At 42.2% G+C, this 27,176-nt stretch overlaps 2 protein-coding genes across 2 annotated transcripts; both read left to right on the forward strand.

Moving 5' to 3' along the window:
- Positions 1 to 506: 506 nt before the first annotated feature.
- Positions 507 to 16,546, forward strand: b4galt3 (UDP-Gal:betaGlcNAc beta 1,4- galactosyltransferase, polypeptide 3). Its single transcript, XM_030055344.1, has 10 exons — positions 507 to 748; positions 1,323 to 1,422; positions 1,525 to 2,122; positions 2,325 to 2,560; positions 4,229 to 4,419; positions 4,539 to 4,661; positions 5,736 to 5,840; positions 6,836 to 8,964; positions 12,620 to 12,624; positions 16,536 to 16,546. The coding sequence occupies exons 3-8, from the start codon at positions 1,840 to 1,842 to the stop codon at positions 7,188 to 7,190; spliced, it is 1,293 nt and encodes a 430-aa protein (XP_029911204.1). The 5' UTR covers positions 507 to 748; positions 1,323 to 1,422; positions 1,525 to 1,839; the 3' UTR covers positions 7,191 to 8,964; positions 12,620 to 12,624; positions 16,536 to 16,546.
- Positions 13,118 to 27,176, forward strand: atp6ap1lb (ATPase H+ transporting accessory protein 1 like b). Its single transcript, XM_030055346.1, has 7 exons — positions 13,118 to 13,283; positions 21,828 to 21,865; positions 22,452 to 22,534; positions 23,180 to 23,418; positions 23,846 to 23,896; positions 24,437 to 24,680; positions 25,022 to 27,176. The coding sequence occupies exons 1-7, from the start codon at positions 13,150 to 13,152 to the stop codon at positions 25,256 to 25,258; spliced, it is 1,026 nt and encodes a 341-aa protein (XP_029911206.1). The 5' UTR covers positions 13,118 to 13,149; the 3' UTR covers positions 25,259 to 27,176.

Raw genomic sequence — 27,176 nt, forward strand, 5'->3', positions numbered from 1 at the left:
AGAGAGAGAGAGAGAGAGAGAGAGAGAGAGAGAGAGAGAGAGATTTGGAAATAATCAGTATTTATGAGTCGCAGTGGAAAAGAAATTATGTGCCTTTGCCTTAGTTTACACTGCTTCCAGCTTTTAAATTCGCGCATATTTCAACCCATACGTTCTTCCTATAACAGGTCAAGCTTAATTCTCTGGGCTTTCCGCCCTATAATATTCCCATAAGGACTTAGCTCTGGTATATTTGATATCTGATATTAGAGTTGGCGATCTTATTATGGTATGGTAATGATATATTTCTTTTGAGCTCCATGACAATATTGGAGTGGTGTATAGCTCTGATGGAGAGTTCTCATTTCATCCTTTCAAGGTTTTTTACATGATCAACAGAGCCCCTTTTCGCAAGGGAGCAGCTGTGTGCATTTTCAATTTGACCGCTCAGCGCGTCACCGCGGTGCGCCTCCACGTCTGCCTGAATCGTATTACGACGAGGCAGAGCGCACTTGCCTGTGTTGACATTGGATGGATATGATGCGATGCTCTTGCGTGTGAAAGTGTCTGCTTTGGTCTCTAAGCAGCTACAGGGATTTCGGTTCGGATGAGAGATTAGCAAGAGGAGGAGGAGGAGGAGAGGAGGAGGAGGAGCGCCCGGGATCAGAACAACTGTATCCTCTGGACCATCGCATCTATTTCTGGCAGCGGCCCGTCGATTCTCCGTGGAAGCCGGGGACTGGATTTAAAATGTCGCAGGAATCTGCTGGTGAGTCGGCTGGTGCAGCAGAGCATCAGTGCACCCTTGAATAAGATCTGACATTACTGAGCAACTGGCCCTCATGTGAAACCGCTCAGGCCGCTTGGGGATCCTGCTCGCCAGCGATTGTGTCGAGAAAATGTAGTTTCACTTATTTTCGCGGCAGCCTTGTTAATGCATTATTGCCTGCATAGGCCTAACGACAGATGTTGATAGGCTAATCACTTGACTGCTATTAGTACTGATGACCCTGGGGCAATTTAACCTCTACCGTTAATTGATTATCCACTTCATGTAATTGTTGCGTTGTTATCTTGTTTAGTAACTTCAGCTGCCGCCGCAGTACGTAGCGTAAGGCTCGCTAGCGTATGATTGTTTCCACAAACTGGGAACAGCGTGTCTTCTTCCCATGAAAATGTCACCGTTTTAAATAAGCTACTCTAAATAAAGACACAAACAAACGTGACATTTGATTATAGGCTGCCCGCCAGTTCTTAGTTCAGCTCATACAGTGGGGCTATACTTTTGTCCTGATGTAAATCTTCTGGTGCATTATCACCCGGTCATGGCATGTTCCTTGCAGAAAGCATGATGAGAGCAGGAGGAGGAGCAGAGAGGGACAGAGAGCCCTCCCTGGCACAGGACAGGTTTTAATTAACCAGCTGGATGCTCTCAAAATCGAGGTAGGCCAGCTGTTTTTGTGCAAATGTGAGCAATTATTACTGCTGTCAAATACATGCACTCTGGAGGAAATAATCAATATTCCTCCCCTGTTTTTTCCACAGTGGCTTGTGTGGTTAGGAGGTGATGGCAGTGCTGAATGAGCTTCACTGCTACTACCTCCCGTTCCTACTGATGGACAGCCCCCTCCTACACCCCTGAGCGTGCATACGGCAGCACCGTCTTCCCCACATCTCCCTCTGCCTCTCCCTCTCTTCCCTTGCACATTTCCCACTTCTTCCTCCATCACTCTCTTTTCACCCTCACCCAACTCGCTTTCCTCTTGTCACTCTTTCTCGCTCTCTTTCCTTTGGTACCACCATCCAGTTTCCCACTGGGATTGTCAAAGTGTAAACATATCGATATTATCTTTCTTTATCATGGCGTGCTGCGGTCGCTCTCTGGACTCTCCATGCACACTAGCGTTGCTGGTGGGCTTCCAGTTTGCCTTTGTGCTCTATTTCTCCCTGGGGGGCTTCAGAGGCCTCGTGTCTGTTCTGGTCCACACCACCGAGCCAGAGTTTGACTATTCTCGACCCCACGATGTCTACACCAACCTCAGCCACCTGGGAGTACCACCGCCTCCTCCTCGCAACTCTGGCACTGGACCCCCTGTCACCGGGCCACCATTGAGGGACTGCCAGATCCCTTCGCCACTGCTGGGTGAGCGAGAGAGAGAGAGAGAGAGAGAGAGAGAGAGCGAGAGAGAGATTGTTTTTATGTATATACCACTGTGCTGTTGGTCTGTCAAAGGCCAGATGAATGATCTCACTTGAATTGTTTCCTTTCCTTTCCTTTCCTTTCCTTTCCTTTCCTTTCCTTTCCTTTCCTTTCCTTTCCTTTCCTGTCCTTTCCTTTCCTCCAGTTGGACCTGTGTCTGTCCACCTCTCCTCTCCTCTGTCCCTGGAGGAGATCAGGCAGAGGAACCCGTTGGTATTGCCAGGTGGACGCTACCGGCCCCCAGACTGTGAGCCCCGTCACCACACGGCCATAGTGGTGCCGTACCGGAACCGGCAGACTCACCTGCGCGCCCTCCTATACCACCTTCACCCTTTCCTGCAGAGACAGCAGATTCACTACAGCATCTACATTGTGCAGCAGGTCTGGTTTTGTGTCCTTTTTCTCTGCTGATCTGTCTTTCTGTCCCACTCTCGCTGTCTGTGACCAAAATTACTCTAATATTGGTGTTGGGGGGATAACGTCAGAGAGGGTTTGGATTCACCTTGGTGGACCTTGTTTTTTGGATAATGGACACTTTCCTGTACGTTATTATGCTTATTACACTGGTACTTAGCAACGATCATTTGGCACAAAATATGAACTTTAAATTATATTACTACCATCTAAAGTAATTCCCAGGTGCTATATTTCACTTAAACAATTTAACCAAAAATTAAATAAAAGAATTCAGCAGGACTGAAACTAGGGCAGGGTTATATCGTCAAAATCAAGTATCCTTATATTTATTGATATGATCCATATACCTTAATGACCATTTTGGTGCTTTCATAAAATATTTACAAACACAAGATTTTTGATAAAAGATCATGTGGATATGATGGCCAAGCAGGTAGAGCTAAATAATTGAACGCCAGAAAAGTAATAGAAGAAATAACCAGAAAAGTGCATTCCTTTTACTGTAATGCAGGCTTTGAAACCAAGACAACACTTAGGCCATATCACAATATTAAGTGATATGGCGTAAGTAATAAAATCCGAGACGGTATCTAGTCTCATATCAAATTATTAAAATAAAATAAATATATTGCCTCTCCCTAACTGCTACGCAGAGAGATTCACAGAGGGGCCCTCTGAGCCACAGTACTGTGATTGCTTGGGGAGTGATATATTGGATTAGAAGTAGTCATGTAGGTGTGTTGTGCTCCCATGGGAAGACAGCTGTCAGCCAATGATCAGAGAGGAGGGCCTTTGTCCTCAGTTGGCTTCATCTGCAGCTTGAATGGTTTAAAGCCACAGTGGTGAGAAAGATGATTCTGTATGTTTTAAAACCAGTGCAAATGAGGAAACTAACTGTATATTCATGCAGTCAATGATGGAAACATTTGTTACACATGCAAACACACACACACATGCACACACGCACATGTATACATGCTTCTTATATCTACTGACGAAAAGAAAGATGTCAGTAAATAGAATTCCTTTGTGCAAATACAAGTTCTCTTGTATCTGGGTTTACTTGAGTGCTTCATCTTATCAACACCATGTTCTGTTTCCTCTGAATGAAGACACCCATCTGTGGTGGCTGTTATGTATGGGTGCGTGGTGTTGAGGGTGTAAATGGTATGTTGGTGTAAATGGTTACTGGAGGTTTCGCATCTCAGTGGCTTCTCCCACGCACTCATAGCAGAGTGCATGGGAGAGACTCGAGATGGCCTCCCTAGGGAATTATATGGGCTGCAAACATAAAGGCTGTGTTTTTGTTTTTCCATGAGTGCACTGTAGCCAAACTGTAACCATAGCAGCAGCGGCAGCGTAGACTGATCCATTACAATTGCCGTTCAGATCTCTAACCAGCTATCAAGTATATTGGTTGCTGCAAATGAATTTAAAGAATTATTAAAAAAAAAAAGATAATTTGTTTGTGACCTTGGTTAACTCAGAGTTTGTTTGCAGCAACCAAGGATTAGGTCTGTTTGTCACTAGTGATTAGAAATCAACAAAAATGACCAGCTTTTTGACTGTGAAGTAGCATGATTAGATGTGAAACAGTGGTCTCAAATAATGTGTTATGATTTCTGGCTCTAGTGGGGGAACGGTACTTTCAATCGTGCCAAGCTGCTGAATGTCGGGGTGCGTGAGGCCCTGCGGGACGAGGACTGGGGCTGCATCTTCCTCCATGATGTTGATCTGCTGCCTGAGAATGACCACAACACTTACACCTGCCACAAACAGTTCCCTACACACCTGTCTGTGGCCATGGACAAATTTAGATACAGGTAGACGCAGTGTGTGTGTATGTGTGTGTGTGTCCATATGTGAATATGCATTGCCCTCAGCCAGTATTTCCCAATATTTTTCATGACTGTACTGTATGTTGGTGATGTGTTCCTCAAAGGTTGCCATACCCACAGTATTTTGGTGGGGTGTCTGCAGTCACGCCAGACCAATACATGAAGATGAATGGCTTTCCAAACCACTACTGGGGCTGGGGCGGAGAGGATGACGACATTGCGGCCAGGTAAAGAGAGTGCACGGGGCAGAGGTGGGGGTGAAATCACTACAAGGCATGACGACACAGTGAAGTGAACTGTGCATGCTGACATATGAGATGCGCATTGGATTTCAGCATCAGAACCACATGCACGGTCATTTCAGCCTCTCTTTTTTATATAGTTTATTTTCTTTTGCTGTCCTCTTTCATCTTTCTCTCATGTTTACCATTTCAGTGCCACATCTTTTTCTCTTTGTTTGACTTTATTTTACATATTTTTTTTTCTTCTGTGTCATAATATCGTCTTCCATCTTCACCTTCCTTCCCATTGCAATGGCTTTGCTGTGTGTCTCCTGGAGTGGCCTCAGTGAGTATGTTTGCATGGACTAACTAGCAGAGCTGGGCTGGGCTGTGTGCTTGGCCTTCAGGCTGTGGATCTAGTCTTCTCATTTCTATGCTGCGGTCCCCTCTCTCCACTCTCTGGCTCTCTTCTAGCATATGCCAGTCTGTTATGAAAGGCACTGGATGCTACAGGAAAATGAAAAATCTAAAAGCTTGCACACAATATTCAATGACGCAATGCAACGAGAGAATCGCTCCCCTCTTAACTGTAACATTTTGTCGGTTTACCTTTTGTGCATGGTGTTTGAAACGCATAAGATGTATTGTAAACATACACTACACTGGCTACATGTTCTGATTGACATAGATGACTGGGTTGGTGCACAAGGACCAGAGATGGAAAGGGGGAACCACAGTGTTTTTCGCCACCTATAGGCCCTATAAACAGTATGTTGTTCTCATACTTCACCCACAATTCTGTCTTTTTTCTTTGTCTTTTCTGCTTTTTCAGGAGGACTTTACTTATGTTATATTGCCATATAATTTGCTATTTCCTTGACTAACTGTAGTTATATGGATTAGTACCAGTCCTCTGCTTTGGGTGTAAGAAAATACATTAATCATAAAATCGCAAACAGTGTTTATTATTTCAATGGCACACAATGACATTTAGTTTCTCAAGTTTATGGCTGTGAGTAAGAATCAGCTCTTATTGATTATTCTCCATCACTGATGTCCTGTTCTGTGCTGCCTGTCCAGAGTGCGTCTGTCTGGCATGAAGATCGTACGCCCTCCAGTGGCCATTGGTCATTACAAGATGATAAAGCATAAAGGAGACCGAGGCAACGAGCAAAACCCACGCAGGTAACATGGGGCACACACACACACACACACACACATATACACAAATGTGCCCTTTAAATGGGTGTCCTTTTCTCTAGCACTCTGTAGTGGAGATAGAGACACACAGACACTCAAACACACCCACACCAGGATAATAAGTTAGCTAAGTTTTTTTTTAGTGTCCTTCCAGAGTGCATTTGCCCCTTAATCTGATATCAGGATAATAGTAAGTTAATAATAATAATGATAATAAGAAGAAGAAGAAGAAGAAGAAGGAGAGGAGGAGGAAGAAAAAGATATACATTTCAGACATGCCACGATAATAAGTTTTCTTTTAGAACAATTGTATTGGACTGTGAAATAATATATTTGAATTACATATTGGCAATAAACTCCCACTTTCTGCCACTGAGATTTGCTCTGGTACTTGTCTCCCATCACTGGAAACTGGTGGCAAGCCTTAATATCTACTGACGTCATTAAAGAATGATGCCATTTTCCCTTTTTCTCTAGTCATTCTACCTTACGCCTCCAGATTGGATTGCTTTACTTTTTGTTGACACACTGGCTTGTGTTGTGTCGGCACATGCCTCCTCTGCTGGCTGTCTGGTGCCACCATTTTCTACTGCTTCAGGCTGCATGCTCAATTGTTTTCTGATCAAATAACGCTAAATTTTTTCACCTACAATGCACTGGAAAAAACTGCCTAGATACAGGCTTCCACAAATCACCTACACGGCCCTTACGGGACAGTAGGTTGCATTCGCATGTGAATATTTCACCATTCCCTGAAAAATAAAAAGTGTATAGGGTGAAATGTAATTGGCAAGTTGTCATATATTCATGTGAATGTGTGAGCTGTCCGATATGTGGTATCATAGGTGAAAGAGGTAAAGATCTCTTATTCCAGGGAGCTGTCAAGGACATTTTTCAGAGCACCTGTGAATTTCTAACCCTGACACAAAGATACACACATACACACACATGTACCTGTATTACTATTTTCCTCTTTACAGGTTTGACCTACTGAAAAGGACCAGACTTAACTGGCGCTCTGATGGTCTCAACTCTCTTACATACGACCTCCTTTCCAAAGAGCTGGAGCCCCTCTACACCAACCTGACGGTCAACATCGGGGAAGACCCCCGCCTGCCCCAGAGGAAGATACCAACCGCCAGGAAACCGACACCTCCTGGCCCCCAACATAACACTAGTGACGATGGAAACACCGCCAAACTGGAAGAGAGACAAGAGAGCAAAAGAGCTTTGGAAGCAAATGTGACTATGGCCAAGCTGGGTCGTGAAAAGACAGATCCTGCCCAGCCAGTGGCACTGAATCAGACAAAACAGGAGACAGGTGTCGTGAAATAGGATGAGGTGTTAGAAACAAGGGCTGCATCTCGTCTGTAGAATAAAGTGGCTTCTCTTTCACTTCTCTGATCTGAGACACAATATGGAGGAAAGCATTGTAGCAAATCTCTTCTGCTGTGGGACTCACGCACACCAGCTCTTTGACCAGTGCAGGTTAAAGGAAAGAAGGCAGTCGATCAAATGAGGAAGCCACTTTTCTCTACAGAGATGCATTCAGGAACACCATTGAGTCACCTCTCCTTGGTTTATCATCCGCAGAATGTGACTCTAGTGACGCCCTAATGACTTCACAGCGTTGATCCAAGTCGGCGGTCGCTTTCTTAACTGTATTCGGACCAGGAGAAGTACTGTACGGTGATTTTTCTCAGCGACTTGGTCATGTCCTCGTGCAGTTCCAAAACAAAGCTAGACAAAAAATCTGCGAGTGCAAATACATAAATCTCTGCTCTGTTCCAGACATCACAAGTTGTAAGCAACCAGTCTGTTGCCAGCAGACTTGCAGCTTCATCCAGTGTGCTCCCAGAAACTGCTGCTGTCAGTCTGCCACCCTCCATGGTGGGTTTGTGTTTCTGTGCCTTCTCTCTTTTATGCGCATTTTATAGATTGGTATAGTTGCTTTCAGATGCTGACCTGGGGTTAGTTTTGCTTCTCTTGCCTCATGGTGAAGGGTGAATAAAGGGGGGCTGAAGCTTATCCTCGATCAGAACAAATGATTTGTCGCCAGACTGCCGTTTTCTATTTGCGTGCATTGATCAGCGCTGACCAACTCCATTGGTATCAGACAATTCTAGAATTTATATTTCTATAGAGAGATTTCTTTATTTGTTTACTGTTTTGATTTACTTGTCCTTCTTTACTGTCTGGTGCCTCTTTCTGAGTTTTAGTTTCTAGACAATCAAATCACACGAGAAGATAACTCTGTTTTCGACCACCTAACAAAGTGGGGAAATATTATCATGACTATCTTTACGCCTGTCAGATAACCATAGACGTGGCATGATAGTTGTTGTCTGGTTTGAATATACTCTTGATACATGAAAATAGACCTGTGCTTCTGATTATTGGTGATTTTATTTTCTTCTAGAGTAGTCAGGTTTGGTAAAAGCAAAACAAACATGCATACAGGAAAACATTGTAGACATGTGACTACATGTTTGTCAGTTTCTCATGTGTTTTAATACTGTATGGAAGTGGTCACAGTTATAATAACGCACTGTGTATAGGTTTAGGTTAGCTTCTTACTGGAGGACCCAGCTTCTTCAAAGAAGGTTTATCAGTTCAATACACAACTGGTGCAGCGCCTCAATACTGTACTGTCCTTGTCTTTCTTCCTTCACTTGAACTGACCTCGTATGCCAAGGAAAGGAGACAAGATGGGAGGAAGCGGTTTTGTTGGACTGAGAATTCATACTCGAATCACTAGTGCCGCTGCATTAGGACATGCATATAGATAACTCTATAGACAGAGAAACTGTCATGTATATCTGTTACTCAACAGCCGCTAGAAGTCCCAGTGCTTCATCTCGGAGACGTTCAGTTTGTTTTCACATTAAACATATGGAATGTATCGTTTAAACTTGTCATGCTAGTTTTGGTTTAAAGTAATAGCTTAGCGAAGGAAAAGTTTATGAGGTTAGGTGGCTAGTTTGTGAAGGAGACTTGAAACTGATCAATCATAGACCACTGGATTTCCTGCTGCTGTTTGACTGCAAAAATAGTTAACTGTATAATGAAAATGGCTTGAAAAACTACATACTGTAACATTACTTTTATGGTGTGGACTCATGTGTTCTATAGTTTCTTGAGTATACTAATAGGTAATGTATTACTTATGCTAATTTGAATGTATTTATTGATTTATTTATTGAAACATTGATAGAGCTAAATGCACAGTATTCTCGAGTGATTTCGCAGTGCATACATGGTTTTGGAGCTGAAACACCCTTCTCCATTGTACAGTGGATTACTGTATCCCTTTATACCATATCTCCACATTTTTTTTTTGTTATTATTGTGCCTCATGAAATAAGCCCACTTAGGCATGAGTGCTGCCGCACTGTTGGCTGAAATGTGATCGCCCTCAAGTGGTGTGATCTAGTATTGCAACAGTGAAGCAGAACCAAGGAGTGAATGAAGCTGCAACTTTGTGACATGAATGCTAATCATTAGTATCACTCATTCACTGGTTTCAACCAATCAAATGTCTGCATTGCTTTATGTGAAAGGTTTCTCATTTGCATAGGAACACATGATTTATCTTGTCATATTCAAGGTGTAGAACAAACACTTAAACTTCACTGGCTCATAGAACAAAGAAAGTGGTGGCTCAGTGGGTGATGTGCTTAGTGAGGTGAGTGTTTCCTGAATAGATATAGTTTTATAGAAGGAATATATGTTTATTTATGGAGGAATATTACCTACTTTGAACAAACAGTGCTGTACCAAGACATTGTCTTGCCGAGTTCATATAGAGAGAATAATGCCTAATTTCTTGGCTTTATGCTGTATGTCTATTTAGTTGCATATTGACAAGAAAATATGTCTGCTGTTTATCACATTGCCTGGGTCAATGCCTATGACATAAAGCAGCTACACACTGAAAGCTTTTAAGGATGTTATATAATCTCAACAGATTAATCAGATAGCAAGCTGTGTTCTTACCTGGAGAGTGTTCTATATTTAATAAATAGGCTAGTTTTTTAATATGATGTTTTGCATAAGTGTTGGGTATAGGCCTAATGTTATAGCAAAATGCAAACGCGGTCAACAGATTTGGGACTTTTTGTCAGCATATTTTGTTTTAATCATTTAGCATTTTATGAGTTTATTCTGTCATTAACGGCATAATACTTAGAAGTGTTAATATGATTGCAAAGCTTTTCTATGGTTATTTACCATCAGATGAGAAAGATGGGGCATGTAGTGTATTGATGGGGAATGAATTGTGGTTAATACATGACATCATTTAGAGTGAAGGACTGTGCTATTAACACTAGGCAGTCATTTTAGGTTGCCTTGTTTGCTGACCTTCTCTCCAAGATGAAAGATTGACACGTTTGTTTGTGTGCATGCATTCATTTGTGCGCTTGTACAGAGAGCAAGGCCAGCAAAGAAGGCAACTGAGGCAGTGACATATGATGGACAGTAGTGTTGTGACAGACAGAAAATATGTATACCAATAAAAACACATAATCAAAAATGTCTCTTTCCATTATCTTTTTGTGATAAAACCTACCAGATACAAAGATTTATGTGATGAAAGGGCGCACCAAATGAAACTACATCTGAAACGGTTACTGTGATGGTGCCTGCAACACTCAAGGCGCAGCCTCTCAATGGATACATGCATTAGCATTTTGATTAGTGCTTTTACAGCTTAAGCATGGCAGAGATCAGATGCTAATGCTAGCTTGTAGATTAGCAGCCATACACCATCATCAACACATGCTAACACATAATCTGCAGTTACGCTAACCCATCACATCACCCTTTATGTATGGCAATCCTCGATGTTCTATGTGGGCATAAAGAGCAGGATTATAAAGTTGGATATGAGATCATACCTATAAATAGACAGCAACCCCCAGCACTGTATGTTCGATCAGTGTTATAATCCAAACAAATATGACTCACTGAGGGAGGGCCAATGTTCACTCAAACACAGTCAATGAATATGATAAAGATTGCCTTACACATCTTACTATTGGTTCCTGAATTCAGACACACAGTGAGTTACGGATCCCATAAGCCAATCAAACTAGTGTATCATTATAGACACAATAGTGAATTGCCTGTTGTCATGACAGTATGCAATAACAAAAGAAAAAAAAAAAAAAAAAAAAAAAAAAAAGCTTGAATGGGACTTTTTTAATCGCAGAAACAAGGGTAGCCCCTAAACTCTGTATACTAGCCAACCAACACAGAGAGGCAATGGGTTCAGTAGACAATTCATACAGGCAAGCACCTAATACTGAGCGACATCTCAGCCCAGTATCTTCTGTTCAAGTCTCCAAAGAGCACCTGGATGTCTTCCTGTGGAGTGTCCTGTGATCCTGTCACCCTATGACAGCAGCAGTGACAGTCTGCTTTGCACTTTCCCTGCAGTAGACTGACACAGTGGCCTGCTGAAGTGACAGAGCAGTAGGAAGACAGAGAGGGCTGAGACAGCCTTTAGTCAACCCCTGTTACTGTATGGCCTAGGAGACACAACTGACCTCTCATACCCTCGGCAATAGTTCAACCGTGTCAACAAGCACACACACACACACACACACACACACACACGCATGTAGTCATGCATACCATCACATACACATCTATATGCAAGCACTGCCCACTGGGTACACAGACAGACACACACTCAGTGAGGGAAAAATAAGAGAGAAAAAAGTAAATTTTGCATCTTATTTTGTCATTTTACAAACAATGACCAATTTGAAAATAACAACACTGGTGACTGGAAGTTGTAATTTTTTTTTTTTTTTTTTTTGTGAGGTTGTTACTGTATAGTCATTAAAGCTTCCCACTGCTTCTCCCAAGTGACCTCTGTAAGAGCTATTGAATCTCAGCAGAGTAACCAGTATTGGGACTGGTCAAGAGTACGTATTGAATTACATAATGCCTAACATATTCTGTAAATCCTGCGCAATCCAGTATCTGTTACCTAACACATACATATTTAGTAAATGTTCAGTGAGGGGATCCGCTGCTGAACACACAAGCCAAAATGTTGCCCATCGCTGGAGATAACAATATCATGATAACATGAGGAGGAAGGGTCAACTATTTTAGATCAAAGCCCTGCCTGCTGAAGCAGAAAATTTATGACAGAAAAAAAGACAGACTGAATATAAAAATTTGTTCTGCAGTGATTCTATTGATGTGAATCACTGCCATGCATCAACATGAAAATCTACCATGATAGTGGGTCACAACATTTGGTTATGTAACCACTTTTAATGTTCTGTTCAGAGCATCATCACATCAGCGGATATGGGTATAAAAGATATGAGGGGATGTATCGAGATCTGGAGGCATCTCACGCTTTGGGGCTAAATAATGAGGAAAAAATGGGATCAGCCGTCAGGGTCGTCAGGGTTGGACCCTGATTCCTGTCTCATTCCATGGCTGCTCAGCTGCTCCTGTCATCCATATTTGCAGCCTCAGTGGACAATTTCCTCAGCCGCAGGCCCTTTCAGTGCTCACAACAACACATAGATCAAGTGAATTAATTCTGCTATTGTGGCAGCACACTGGAGATCTAGGTCATGCAGTCATGGCTCTGTTTTTTTTTTTTTTTTTTTTTCCCGGCCTCCACGTAAAGTAATGTCAACATCCCCCCCTATCCTCCTGCACTATCTGACCTTGACATTCTCAGGTGATTTTCCATGAAGTGTGAGTGTGTGTGTTTGTGTGTCTGTGACTGTGAGAGACCGTGCAAGTGCGCATGAACATGTGTGTGGATGCATGTGTGAGTGTGGATGTCCGTGTGTGCCTGTGTGGGCGTGCGTGTGTACGTGTGTGGGGGGAGGGTGTGTGTGTGGGGTATGTGAGTGCTGTTTGTAGGTAGAGTAGGTATGATGAGATGCATTGTGAAAAAGAATGAGCCACTCTGTCTATACATAGGGTTTGCCTGCAGCTATGTGTGCATGAAAGAGAGGGACAGAGAGAGAGAGACGATAGAGAGTGCAGGAGTGGATGTGGGAGGGTGAGCAGAGTGAGAGAGGCAGAGGGAGGATGACAGAGAAGGGAGTAGGGTGGGAGGGAGAGGAGAGGAGAGGAGAGGAGGGAGAGGAGGGGAGGAGTGCAGTGAGGGGACTGTGACGCACGCTGATCGACTCTGCTGGCCTCTGATTGGCTGCAGCGGCTGCCAGTCAGAGGAGCTGGGAGCCAAGGCGCTGCTGGGAGAGCAGATTATGAAGCGGAGCTCAACCAGCGGCAGTCTCCTCTCATTGTCTCAATGGCTGCACACGCGATCCTCCTGTGCTCCCTTGCCTTGCTGTCCGCTCTCAGCCGGCCTGGGCTCTCCTTCTCTGATGAGGAGTTTCAGCCTGGACTTACCTTTGATGAAGTGCCTGAAATCCTGGACAGAAGGTAAATCCACCCTCTCTATGGCAGTGAACAGAGGAGGGGTGTAGAGGAAGGGGGGGGCAGTGGATGGGGGGAGGGGAGGGGTATAGGAAGATGCATGCAGGGATGCTGGGATGCTGGGATGCTGATGTGTTCTCTTAGGGTCTTTCTTTCTCTTCTTCACCTACCCTCCCTTTCTCCCCGTCTCACCTTGGATGAATCGTAAATTGTGAATACGGGCAGTGTTGGTGTACAGTGGAAAGAGGTGTGCTGCGAGGCTGTGTTTGTCTCAGTGTTGGAGACTGCATCAGACGCTGCTCATCGATCATGGATGGGGCTGTTGTCTCTGTACAGTAGTGTCGGTCTGGCAGGAGGCAGCTAAATAAGGCTGGGGCAGTGGGCCTGCAGGAGAGGTACAGACAGAGAGAGAAAGGAGAGAGAGGGTGAGCAGCACAGAGGGAAGGTAAACAACGATGGGACAGGGAGGAGAGGAGAGGATGCATCAGGGATGGTCTGCTGGGGTCTGTTTACTGATGCAGTCATAGAGAGAGAGAGGGAGAGGGAGAGAGAGAGAGAGAGAGAGAGAGAGAGAGAGAGAGAGAGAGAGAGAGAGAGAGGCAGAGAGAGGCAGAGAGAGCAAGAATAGAGAAGGGAATTCTAGCCGGCCATGTCTGCATAATGCACATGCTGTCCTGCAGGTCAAATCTGGATAAAGTATTCAGCACCCAAACCTAGGGGCACACACAACAGAGTCACAGCAGCCAGGGCCTTTGTTAACACCAATTTCTGCCTGCCTACAGTGGCATCGAGGCAAATACCAACAGTGTGCTGCTGTGCTATGCCAACGATGTTTCCCACAATCATCCACAGTGCAAATTATTCAAAATGCTATAATTATTTCCTGGGAGTGAATGCTGAAATACTGAAACTTCAGTTCTATGTTTAATCAATTGAATTTATTACTGTTGCGTTTGATATGGCTAAGACGTATTGCACATGTGTAAGTTTGTGATACTAATTGCGCTTTACATTTGGATCTTTGGAGCTCCAACTTGCTGAGAATGGAGGATTATCACTGTTGTTGCTCGCATTCTTTTCTGTCTCTTATCTGTACACGTGTTTGCATGTCTGATCACAAATTCGTGGATTTAGAATTTGCCACAGTCACAACACAGACTCTCTTGGGATTGTTTTCAATCTAGAATGTTTAAAACCCAGACAGTTTCCTATCATAACTTTTCCTAACAGCCTCTGCAGCAGGGAACTGCTACACTGATGCCCTCTGGGGTTTTGAGTTAAGCGTCTGCCTTTTCCTTGGATCAAACTTTCAACGTAACTCCTCACATAACCGTTCCGGTCCTTGGTCGCAGCTCGAGTCTCAGCTTTGACACACTCCAAGATACTGTTATATAAGAGCGGTCTTTCATTACCAAGCCTTTCATTTCAGAGGCCTTGTAGAATACATAACTTCAGCTGCGAACACAAAGGGAAGGTACCATGAGACGTAAGCGTCTACAGTGGAGGATATTTCAGCGGTAACATAGACTCTGAGGATCAGGAAGGTAATCAGAAAGGGGGGAAAAAATCCCATTTTACTCTGTTCACTGATAAATGTGGCACTATGTCAAATAAGTTGGACTTTTACAGGCCAGCTAGGGTTTGTTGCTAGAATTCACAAAAATAAGAAAAAATACTAACCAGACAGGACTGTCCAGTATGGTTCAGTTTCTCTCTGGCAAATTGATCCAAATGCCTTCTAGGAAATGTTAAAAATAGCTCTGAAAAATAGTGATATTGCATCAAAATATCAATTTCCTGGAAACAGAAAAATCAGAAACTTGCCATGTTTACTGATTCTGATATAAATGTAGTAACCTGTGCAATATTGTACCAATATTAGCCCAAAACCATCCAAATGTAACACATTTCCACAGAAAATGGATACAATCCAATTACTGGTGTAAGATGAGGTGTCAGAAGACCAAGTTGTAATTTTAGATATGACCTAATCACTCACCTTGACCTCACATCAGCAGTAAAAGCAAAGACAGGGAATGAGAGGGAAAGTATTACGAGACTGAGATTACCTGTAAGTAGTTGTTTTGTAATGGGAAAAAAATGTTAGTAAGCTATTTCATTACACGACAGACAAAAATAAAATGTATGCCCTATATAAGGCTGGTCACAAATGTTGCAATGTGTAGCATGAACTTCAGGAGGGGAGGCGTCGATGGTAGAAATATTAAGAATATGAAGCCAGAATCACTACATTACTACAACTTAATCATAAGTCATGAGTCCTGATTTTATTTTAACACCACGTTTAAGACACTGATCAAATACCTTCTTAATAGTTATTAAAAAAAAAAAAAAAACAGGGATAAAACTGAGTAAGAAGCAGGGGGTCTTAAATTACTACACTGACATATTCACAAAACAAAGGCAAAAGTACTAATCTTTATTTTTAAATATTCACACATTTAATTGCAATAATGTATAATCAGCATTATTCTATAAACATCTCAAACAGTGGCATGTATCCACCAGGTATGACCCAATTTCAGGTGGTAAGCTAGATTAGACAATTAGTCACCCAGACTTTCCGTTGGAAAAGGACCACTGACATGTTTACAAAGACAAGTTAGGGGTCATAACCTTTTCAGTGCTAATTTTAGGCATTTAAGGTTCTGGTAGCCAGCTTCCAGATTAAGATATATATAAAAATCTGAAATCTGAAATTTTGAAAAATTGTGAGAGTTGTGATGAAGAAAGCATGATTACAGTAAAGTCTGTGAGATTCCTTGCAATGGTTTCCTCAACATATATGCATTGGCTCCTGTTGGTTTACCTGACGGATATTTAATGTGGTGACACTGAGTAAGATCTTACAACTGACACACATTGAAGATTAGATTTACTTGTTTAATTGTGTTTGTTGAATACCGTCTAGAGTCAACATGTGCTTAAGTTAGTCTTAAACACCGTTAAACACAAACTGATCCTAATATAGGCAGAGATTATGGATCAAAGTAATGGATTTCCAGCAGAAGATTGATCCTTGAGCTCTTTCAAAGAAAGATTACGGGGTCAAAAGGTCTGCTGCTAATTTAAGAGATGTCATATTCACAAAATCATTTTAATTTTTTAAAACATTTTAATTTCATCAACACACAAAAACAAACACATACAAAAAAACATTTTAGAATTCTAACGTTTGTGAAGCCAAACTAAGCATGAAAAAGTTAATTTCATAGGAAAACAGTGACTATTATGAAGAGAAGAGCGTCTAAAAAAATAATGCAAGCATGTTTCCCAATTCCAAATGAATGACTATTCCTAAAATGAGTCATGGCTTTGGCAGAATCTTATAGACAAAGTCCGTAAAGAGCATCATGCCATTTGATCTCAAAAGCCTAGAAAGATCCAGCCCACTCTAGCCCTTGACCTCAGGTCAAATTCGAGACCACTAACACAGCCACACAAAAATGGCAGCAAGCTCAGTGTATTTCGGTTAACTCCTAAAGCTTAATCTGCACTAATAAATCTATTAATAGGCCGGCACCTGTCCAGTGTAGGATTGAGACATGTTTTCCTGCTGTGTGATGGAAACTACCGAGACTGTAATTTACCAAACTCCTGACTCTCTCAGGTTGAATGAAACTAGATTACATTTTATCTACCCCCAAATACTGTTGTTTATTAGACTAACACTACAATGAAAAATTTGTTCATCCCAATCCAGTACATTGTGAAATATTATCATACCTGGGTTTGGAATTTCATGTAACCATAATACAAGGAAATATGACTACAAGAACACACCACTATGGAGTCAGATATTGATATACACACAGTAACCATGTTTCTACGCAAACTGCAATGACTAAAGGTCCATATTTAACTGTCTCATATTATACATTTGTGTATTCTCGTAATATTTTAAATGACAAATCAGGCTTACAGTGAGTTACATAAACTGTTAGGAAAAAATGTATACTTTTCAGCAAAACCAGCTCTACTCCCCAACTCTGTTTTCTTGCAGTAGAAGTGGTTTGAAGGTCTGATCCTGGCTCATACAGCGGCTGGGGGTAGCGGTTCAGCTCGCAATGGTAACAGAGGCAGAGAGGGCTTGTTTACAAGTTTGGAAAGCAGGCACCACACCTTGTCTTTGCTCAGCAGCACACAGCACCGGCAGACATGGAGGTAGTCAGGTATCCATATACTGTATGTGAACTTGAATGAGCACATACAGTGCAAATACTCTGAACATTTATTGATCAAGATTTCACTGGCAGCATAGATGATTTCACTCTCACTATTGCTGATATTGCATCGCTAAAGACTTAATTATCTAATAACGTTCTCGGTTTGACGATGCATTTGGTGTAGGTAGAAATTGATCAAGCCGTTCTAGAATAATGTTTTCGAGTTCATACCCCATGTTTGTTCATTCACTCGAAATCGCGTGAACCTGTTTTTTTGTTTGTTTTTGCATGCATGCATGCATGCATGCATTCACATTTAAGTATGTATGCAGGGGGAGTGAGGTGAGCCAAGGAGTGGCTCTGGCATGGCTTTGATTATATAAAGGGCCTGTTCAGCACCCAGGCACCGTGTGACAGGCTGAGCCAATGATGGGGCCGCAGCAGTCCTGGGTTGCTGACCTCGCGAAACTGGCACAGGAACAAACGGCTGGGCTTTAGTTAGCACTCATACACACTCACACATACACACACACATACACAGACTCCTCCGGCCCCTTTCAGCCAGCTGAGGCCTGGGTGGGTGCAGTGGAAGGATGGCTTATTCACTCGTGTTTTGGGGTATGCGTACGCAGCCGTTACTTTGCTTTGAAAAACATGAACATGGTTGTTTTTGACCTCCAGTTGTAGTGTTCAGTCAAAAAACAGCAATAAATATGTAAATCCAGTATGAAGTCGATTTAATGTTTTGTGTATGGGTGGACAATGGATGCAGGTGATAAGTCACCAGCATGAAACTCCCTGCCAAGCAACTAAGGTGTCAGTCACAACTGCCCATTGCCAAATGCACAACTCGAGCTTTTCTCACACTGTGCAATACATCTGTGTAGATGTACCTTAATATTTCACTTTACCTGATATATACTTTATATACACATAAAGGGATGGATATACACATACATGCCCACATGAACTCTCACTCACACACACAAACACACACACACACACACACACACACACACACACACACACACACACACACACACACACACACACACACACACACACACATGTAGAACCCCAGGGAGCCTTTAATTTAGGTTACCACGACACTGATATTCAGGTTGGCACACATACAAAAACACCCAAATATAGGCTGAGCTCTTCCTTTATGAGCCAGAAAACTACAATGGATGACGTCAAGGCACCTTCAGCACAGCATCTCCCTGCTGGTCACATGAATCGCACAAAATCCTATCAAGTCGTCATCCTCTCTTTAATTGGGCTGTCTCTCACCTAGGTGACTCAAGTTTACTTCAAATTAATTTGATTTACTAAGAGGAACCAGAAGATTACTCTATAGCGGTGTGCTAGGAGACATGAACCAAGGTCAAAGTCAAGGCCTGAGCCATTGACATTGAATGAATGAGGCCTTGATGTAGCCTGAATCAACAATCCCACTGTTGCATATGACAGAGTGCAGTACATGAGCTTGCTTACTGCCTCTGATACCATTGAGAGCTACACCCAGAAGCTGTATGAGCCAGGACCAGTCCTTCAACCGTCTTTCCATTTCCATTATTAAATACTTTTAAATAAATGGCCAACAATGTTGATTTTATTATTTATACATTATACATTATGCAAATTATTTACTCATTTTAAAATTCACAGCTAGACCACACAGTGTCCATTAGTACTGTATAGTCATCCAATCCAGATAATGGTTCACTGTGTTCAGAGAGTTTAACATGCTGTAAATGTTCCCACAGGCATTCAGATCCCTGTCCAATATTTGCTCAGTGAATGAGCCATTTAATTCCTCTGGAAATCCTGGTGGGTTGTTTGTCAGTTTTGAAAGATGTTCAACACAAACAATAGCCTTTACTGTGCTAGTCTACTAGCAGCCACACTATAGCCTACTACGTGGCTACATAATGGAAGGAGTGACTCCCTGTATGTGGCTGAGCTCATCATCAGCCAACCTTGAGACATCACGTCAATATCACCAAAAGCAGATTAAAGGAAGTCTGCCTCTTTTTTTGTCAAAGAATGCAAATACATTTATTTTTCAATTGTATATCACTCACTTAAAGGAAATACTGTAGCTGTCTAAAGCTAAGAGACGGCAACACACAATTTGAACCCGTCTTGAGTTGACATTTGACTTTTGGTCTGACTGCCTAAACCTGGATTGGAAGGATCATGGTGAGAGGTCAAATTAACCAGGAAGAGTATACCATATGTTTCAATTTGTCAGGTCAGTTCCGTCCCATTAATTAGCACTCCAACTGTCCAGAATGCAGGGGGCTCTGACATCATGCCTTAATCTCCTCATCTTATTCTGGGCCTTCGTCTCTACATATTCTGGCTCCCATGGACCTGGCCCCTGCTTGTCCTTCTACTTACCACTAATCCTAATCCATCTGGCACTGAACTACACAATATGGCCCAGGTGGCAACTGTACTAGACTGGTAGATAACTGCTCCAGGCTGTTGGCACATCCGGCAGCCGACCCTAAAACTAACCCAAACTTGTATTACTACTAGAGCAGAGAAATACTAATTCCTATCCATGTGTCAACTTCTGCCCAGACCTGCTAACCGTGTTTTGACCTTTAACTGTAGCGCCCCCCCTTGGACTAATCAGTGCAATTTTGAAGATGCCAGAATGGACTGGTGAGATGCATCACTTTCCCAAGTTTCATCAACATCTCATCAGCTCCATCTAAGATATTGAGTGGCATATGGATGAATAAGCAAACCATACATCACGCCCCTTGGTCCGGTTGGTGTCATTTTGAAAATGCCTCAGTGAAATGGCAAGGTGCACCATTTCCCCAAGTTTCACCGTATCCCGTCAGCAGTGTCTGACATTTTGAGCATGACGGACAAGCCAGCAAACAAGGAAATGAATTCAGACAGATACACAGTCCACCCCTGTGCAAAATATGGAAAATAGGGAGAATGTAAAATACAGGTTGGCAGGAGAGGTTGTTTCCATGAATGATGCAACTAAATGGGCCTATTTACAAGATTTATTTTGGTCACTAACAGGAGTAAAAAATAAGTGTGAATAGTCTTCTACAACAGCTCTCACCTATAACTATTAGGTTTATTGGTGTCTGTATGTTACTTAGTATAAGCTGTAACTTTTTATTTTACTGACTATTTAGTATTATGATTAGTATTAGTACTAACACAGCATAAATATTTAAATGCACATCTTTGCAGCTTCTTAAAAGGCTGTTCCTACAGCCTGTAACAAGGGTGAGATCAAGTGGTCAAGTGTCACAGGTTAAAATTCTCATGATAAACACTGATTCATGTGTACAGGTCTTAGTGAACGTGTTGCTCAAAGCAGTTGTGACCAGTGGTGAGAAACAAAGAGACTGGAGTAATGTCTGGTGACACACAACACAGGAAACAAACCGACACAAACAATACATCGGGCTTTGTCCTCATTACCTGCAAAGATCACAGGTCTTCGAGTGGTTTTGCACAGGTTTGGCCCACAGACTATTGTGCAGAAGCCTAAATCAGCCCATCACCAAGGACAGGCAGACCACTGCAAGAGCAATAGATGGATCATGGCAAAAAGCAAAACTGGCCAGGTCAGCTCCGCTCACTAAACCCATTGCTGGCGTATTACGTCTTTGATTAGACAGTTAAAGGGATCGGTTAGGATTAGTCTCAAGAAATCCAAGGGTATGTAAGGTTTCATTAGACTGAGAGTGGGGCCGACACGTGAAAGAAAAGAGAATGGCTGGTGCTCCGTAGCTTGGGCATTATCTAGGTCATTCTTGTATAAAGGATCGGTCATTTAGAAAATGGATTACACCTGACACCTTACACCTGTACATGTATTTTCTTAGATAAAGATCTCTTTTTATAATTAAAATAACGGGAATCTGTTGATATACAGTCATATTTACCATTGATTTTGTTTTATTATTTTGTAGTCTCCTTTGACATATCAGCATCATTAATTGTAGGGTTATGTTTAATCATTATGTGTGGTTTTGGATGAGACACACACACACACACACACACACACACACACACACGGCAATCCTTTCTGTATTTGCCCTAATTTGTAAACTGTGTCTCTCTGGCAAATAAATGCTGTCAGCAAAGTATTCTGAGTTTATAATGAGCGGAGTGCACTCTGCAGTACAGAGCCTGTCTCTTTACCCCTGTGTGCTCGCCGCTCCTCTGCATCAGTAGACAATGAACGCTGATCTTCACGGGGAAAACGCAAAATAAGCATGCTGTAAATAGTATGGAGCGGAATCAAGAAACACTTCAGCATTTTCTTGCTTCTTGTGGCCACAAATTCATATTATGTCTTATGTCTTTTCCACAGCCGAGAGAACCCCAAACAAGCAACAAGAATCACATCAAGTAAGTAGCAAATCTGGTGTGACACAAGGCCTGATTCAATCAAACCTGCCATGGTAATTTTGATGCTGATGCACTGGTTAGATAGTCCTGACAAATCTATCTTATTCTTAAGGCTGGAGACATCTTTACTGTTTTGTAATACGAGCAGGTTGTGAGCTGTGATGTGTCCATGTACCATAAATCAAAGCAGGAATTCTTAATGCAGATTTGTCTTAAATGTAGTTCTTTTGACAAAATGGCATAAAAATAAGAGACAATGTATCTTAGGGTCTTGTAAATTATAATGGTAGGACATGATGACCTAACTGTATTTGTAAACACTGAATGATACTACCATAACTGTGAAATAAACTGCTGATGAGTCACTGTGATGACGCAAAACACCTCGAAATATAGATGAGCCTGAGCACTGAGTGTGTCCACGGGGTCTGTTTGTGCCTGTTTGTGTGTTGGTCATGGTGTGTGAAATTGGCTGATTTCGTAGTTGTATGATTATGTTGCAACCTGCAATGCAGCACTGCAATGTGTTTATTATGTGTGCTGTTATGAGGTACCATGCTGCAGTAATGTGTGTATGTGTTTTCAGGTCAAGATGGTGGGGTGGGCTTAGAGAGTGAAGAGGTTTTTTTGACGCCTGAAGATGAAAACCCACTCAGGAGAATACTGCAGGTACAGCACCCCCCCTCCCCCTCTGACTCTCTCTCTCTCCCTCCCCCATCAACCCTCTGTCTCTTTCTGTGCACGCAAACATACACACATGCACACAAACAAAACACAGCTTACAAACTCAGCCTAACTGCATGACCTTGGACATGGACATATTGTAGGGCTCACACTCACCAGAGGTAAAACTTCCTTGCCACCCACTCACATAGGGACCATTCTCATTGAGAAGTCATTGAAGCCATATGTTATCGGTTCTTATATTAAGGCAGGGTTACATCTGTTTTATATACTGTATATATCACGATTCCTTGCAAATCTTCCTTTAAATCATATATATATTATATATTTAACTTTTTTTTAAAACTGTTTTGTCACTTAACCAACGTTTCTCAAAATCATTAAGCCTCTACTAAACCTGTTGGTAGTGCCTATGACTTAGTCGTAGTCAGTCTGTATATTTTGTATAATGCTGCTGGATTAACCCAGATGCTCTTGGCCTCAGAGTAAGACTTTGATCGCCCTCTAGAGGACAGTAAAATAATGCAACACTGCTGCTCCTGACAAGCTGACTGCCAAGTTTACTAGTCTTGTTTCTTTATTTTGGATGAGTTTATTCATGTGCCTTATCCTTTCTCCAACTGTCTGCAGCCCTTTAACTGGCACCAGCCAGGGATGCCTCACAGTAAGAGGAAGCTACTGCAGTCTCTGATGGGGCCATACGGCCCTCTGAGTGTGTCCTACAATGGAAAAACATGCATTCTGTTTAAGGCCAAGCGCCTGGCAATCCGCTACAGGAACCATACGTTTATTGACCTGACTGAGAGGGTCTTCAGCCCCAACTCACCTGTGGACACTAAGGGCTCCATCTGCACAAAAGAGAAAGCAACGTAAGTCAAACTAAAATGTTGACAATCAGTGGCAAAATAATGATCAATTTTGTTCACCAAGTACAACTGGCACTCAAGCTATCTCATTTGGGCAATTACTGCTGACAGATTCAATGACACCTCATTCTGTGACGCAGTCACACCATACAGAGCTGACACAGTTAAGTAGTTCAGCCTCCATAGCTTAACAAAGGTGAGTAGATTAAAGTGAATAGGATCAACTTGAGACCTATGACCTATGGGGAGTGTCAAATAACTAATACAAGAGAATCACTTAAACTTCCGAAAGACATCTATCTATCTATCTATCTATCTATCTATCTAGATTTGAACAGAGGTATAACATTTGCTATAGTAAGCTCAGTGTTCACCAATGTTACAATGCTAGATCACACATTGAATTATTTCTGGTTTTGTTGTGTCACAGGCTTTCCTTAAGGTTTGGTGATGTGGAGGACTTGCGAGGACTAGTCATCAGGTAAAAGGAACTTGCTTTCTTCAAATATTTTCACCCAGGAATTCTCTATAATAGTGTTTATAGAGATGGTTACTCATCATGTTGAAATGTCCATTGCAGGTCCACCATATGTTTTCAGAGGTTATGTTCCAAGGCCCTAGGGTCCCTCTATGTATTTTTTTTTTTTTTTTTTTTCAAACTGAAAACAGCCCTCAATCCTATTTTCCATCAACACAAAAAAAAGAATTTCCATTTTCTACCATGTTATTTTAAAGGAAATAAATCATTTGTTCATATGTGTTAAATATATAACATCTGAAATGGTGTTAATTGTCTAGCTCCTTCCAAAGATTTGAAGATACTTTTATATAAGCATCAACATTAATAAAGCTGATATAGTGTGGGCAAAACAGTGTATGAAAAAATTACACAGAGGAAACACAGGGCCCTGGGAACAAAGATATGCTCCTGTCCATTTGTGTGTTAAGGTACACATACTTTACAAGTATGTGTATGCAAATGTATGGCGCATGTATGTAACTCCAGCCTCTCTCCCATCAGGCTTCAGATGTCCAACACCTTCTACGAGGCAGCTGGTCAAAACTGGTTTACGCTGGACAGTGTTCACATCCACTACAACTGGACCCAGGAGGCGACGTTCAATGCCAGCGAGGTTTACGCTCCTGCCACCTCATCCTACCATTGCCAGCACGTCAGCAGCTTACACAAATATGACACCCTCCTCGTGCCCAGCTCCCACACTGACACGTCTGCTAACTGGCACATCACTTTCACTGACTTCCAGGTACATTATATTACAGGGTTGTATAACTTTTATAGTAATGCCTCTATAAACTCGGTTACATTGTAGTCTCTCCTTTTTGCTTCCTTTTGTGTATTGTGTCCTTCCATTTGCCAGCCATTCTCTTTGTATTTTGCCTGTTTGGCTTCCTCTAAGTCAGTCTATTCACTGTCTGTTTGGCAGTCTATCAGTCTGCCTGTACACTGTCTGTTAAGCCATCTGCTAGACTGTCTCAACCTGTCCATCTGCCCAGTGTATCTCTGCCTGGTAAGCTTGGTAAGAGCCAGTTGTCCCCTTTAGTTTAGCGTAATCTCATCTTTCGTCTTTCTCTTTTGCTTTTCCAGATCCAGGCCTTCAATGTGCAGTCAGACAAGTTTGCGTCGGCCAGTGACTGCGCCACCTTCCTAACGCCAGCCATCCTGATGGGCTTGGTGACATCTCTTATCCTGCTCCTGGTCTTAGCCTATGCACTGCACATGGTGGTCCACCTCAAGCACATCGACCGCTACGAGGAACACAAAGCCACCGTGTACTTCCCCCGCAGTCCAGAGGCTGAGCTGCCAGACAAGAACAGCCTGTGAGGAAAGAAGAGGAGGAGAAGGAGAATGATAGGGGGAGAGAGGCAAAGAGAAAGACAGTGCAAAACAGAGGCAGAGAGGGGCTAGCAAATGACTAAAAGAGGCAAAAAAAAAAGTATCCCTCACAGATATTTGTTCAACAAAATGACAACTTTGCCTGTTCATATGAAAACCTCTTAAATGTTAATTACTTTAAGTAAATGAAGACTGTGGTTGGATACTTTTTCTTCTCTACTCATTGACCTGCATCTTGGCATCCATTATTTTATTTATTTATTTATTTTTTAAGGAAAGGGTTTTGGATGTTCTAGCCTCTCCCTCAGAGAAGGTTCATGATCCTAATGTGAAAGGTCAAGGACAGCCCCGGAGGCCCTGAAGGGCATCGGCATATTTGGGCCTTTACCACAGCCAGGTAATAAAAACCACAACAGACTAGCAACTGTAGCTAATACAGCTAAAATCAGATGCTCCTGATTATACCTATGTATTACATGGCTCACAGGTGTCATATTACAGGCTTCCATCTCACTCATCAAACATGTCCAGCTTTCATTACAGTGCATTTCGTCCAGTACTGCTGCAAAGAATATACTTCAAACGGCCAATTTTATAGCTGAAATAGCCGTATTAGCTGCATGCCATGACAAGTTGGTCCTCTTGGGCTAGCACAGTGTTTCCTAATAATGGATTACTGATAGTCTTGCATGAGTTGCAGCTTGAAATAATAAGACATTGGCACAAAGTAGGAAGAGCTTAAAAAGCTTTTGAGTATCACAGAGTGGAGATATCAGGAAGCACTGGTCTAGCAACTGACTGGAGTGAATGGACCTGCACTACTAGCCCTTCAGAGCCTCTGGGGTCTCTCACCCCACCCCTAAACAAGACTGCTGCTTGGGACTTACTGTGAAACGGCCTTTTACAGACCAGCCAGACAAGGGGAGGGGTTCTTCAAACTAGCACAACACTGGTTAGCTGCGCAAGCACTAACAACAAACTCTCAAAGACTATACAAGGAACTATGCTGCACAAGACGGCCCGTCTGAGGGCAATAGAAGGAATGCGGGTCTTCGGATGATATGACTCTGAGAGTCAAGCGCTTGGACAAGGGAGGCCATGGGTCCTCCATCCTCACCACTGGGTCTGACTGCCAAAGTAAAGCTACAAAGGAGTTGCCATAACACATGGTGAAAGATGGAGTGAGACGACGTGAAGGTGAAAGTTATAAGTTACAGCTATGTATAAAACAAAAACACATACATGTACAGAAGTGTCACTCTGCGGAGGTCTTTTTTTATATACAATGTAATCATGAAATACTATTAGGTACAGGATGACTATGCTAATCCTCATAACCAAAAGGATATACAAAGCTGTAGATACATTAAGATCTCTATATGATCATAGCTGTTTACTATCTTCAGATATTGCACAACTAATAAACATAGGTACAAATAAGACATTGTGCTATGAGGATTGGTGAAAGTATCAATGCATATGAGTTTTTCTACAAAATATTAACATATTACACTGTCTGTCTATTTGTTTTGAGCTGGGCCAGACAATGTAAGGTCCAGTTCCATCTAACTGTAAATTACAGTACAAACTCCTACCATAGAGGGACGATACTATGGAATGCCGTCCACCCACTGGAACTTATAGAGGCCATTATTATTCCAGAAACCACACTAGCAGCTGTAACAGCATCAGTAAGTCATTATTACTGATTAAAAAAAAAAAAAAAAACACTCAGCATGACAGTAAATAGATATCTTAACATTCGATATGGCAGTTCTGTCAATCTGTAGCAGTGTGAAATGTGTTCTTTGGTCATAAATGTATCCTACAAACTATGAAACGCGTGGAGGCAGTTTGTCCATGGACCAACTGATGTAGATTGAACAATAAATGGTATTCAGAGGAA

The sequence above is a fragment of the Myripristis murdjan genome, chromosome 7, assembly GCF_902150065.1.
Source record: "Myripristis murdjan chromosome 7, fMyrMur1.1, whole genome shotgun sequence".
NCBI classification, from domain to species: domain Eukaryota; kingdom Metazoa; phylum Chordata; class Actinopteri; order Holocentriformes; family Holocentridae; genus Myripristis; species Myripristis murdjan.

Bases quoted from the DNA above. Each gene is read 5' to 3' on its own strand.
- atp6ap1lb (XM_030055346.1), top strand. From the start codon at position 13,150: ATGGCTGCACACGCGATCCTCCTGTGCTCCCTTGCCTTGCTGTCCGCT. The intron at 22,535-23,179 runs GTACAGCACCCC...AACTGTCTGCAG, and splicing joins CACTCAGGAGAATACTGCAG to CCCTTTAACTGGCACCAGCC. The intron at 23,419-23,845 runs GTAAGTCAAACT...GTTGTGTCACAG, and splicing joins TGCACAAAAGAGAAAGCAAC to GCTTTCCTTAAGGTTTGGTG.
- b4galt3 (XM_030055344.1), top strand. From the start codon at position 1,840: ATGGCGTGCTGCGGTCGCTCTCTGGACTCTCCATGCACACTAGCGTTG. The intron at 2,561-4,228 runs GTCTGGTTTTGT...TTCTGGCTCTAG, and splicing joins GCATCTACATTGTGCAGCAG to TGGGGGAACGGTACTTTCAA. The intron at 4,420-4,538 runs GTAGACGCAGTG...TGTTCCTCAAAG, and splicing joins ATGGACAAATTTAGATACAG to GTTGCCATACCCACAGTATT.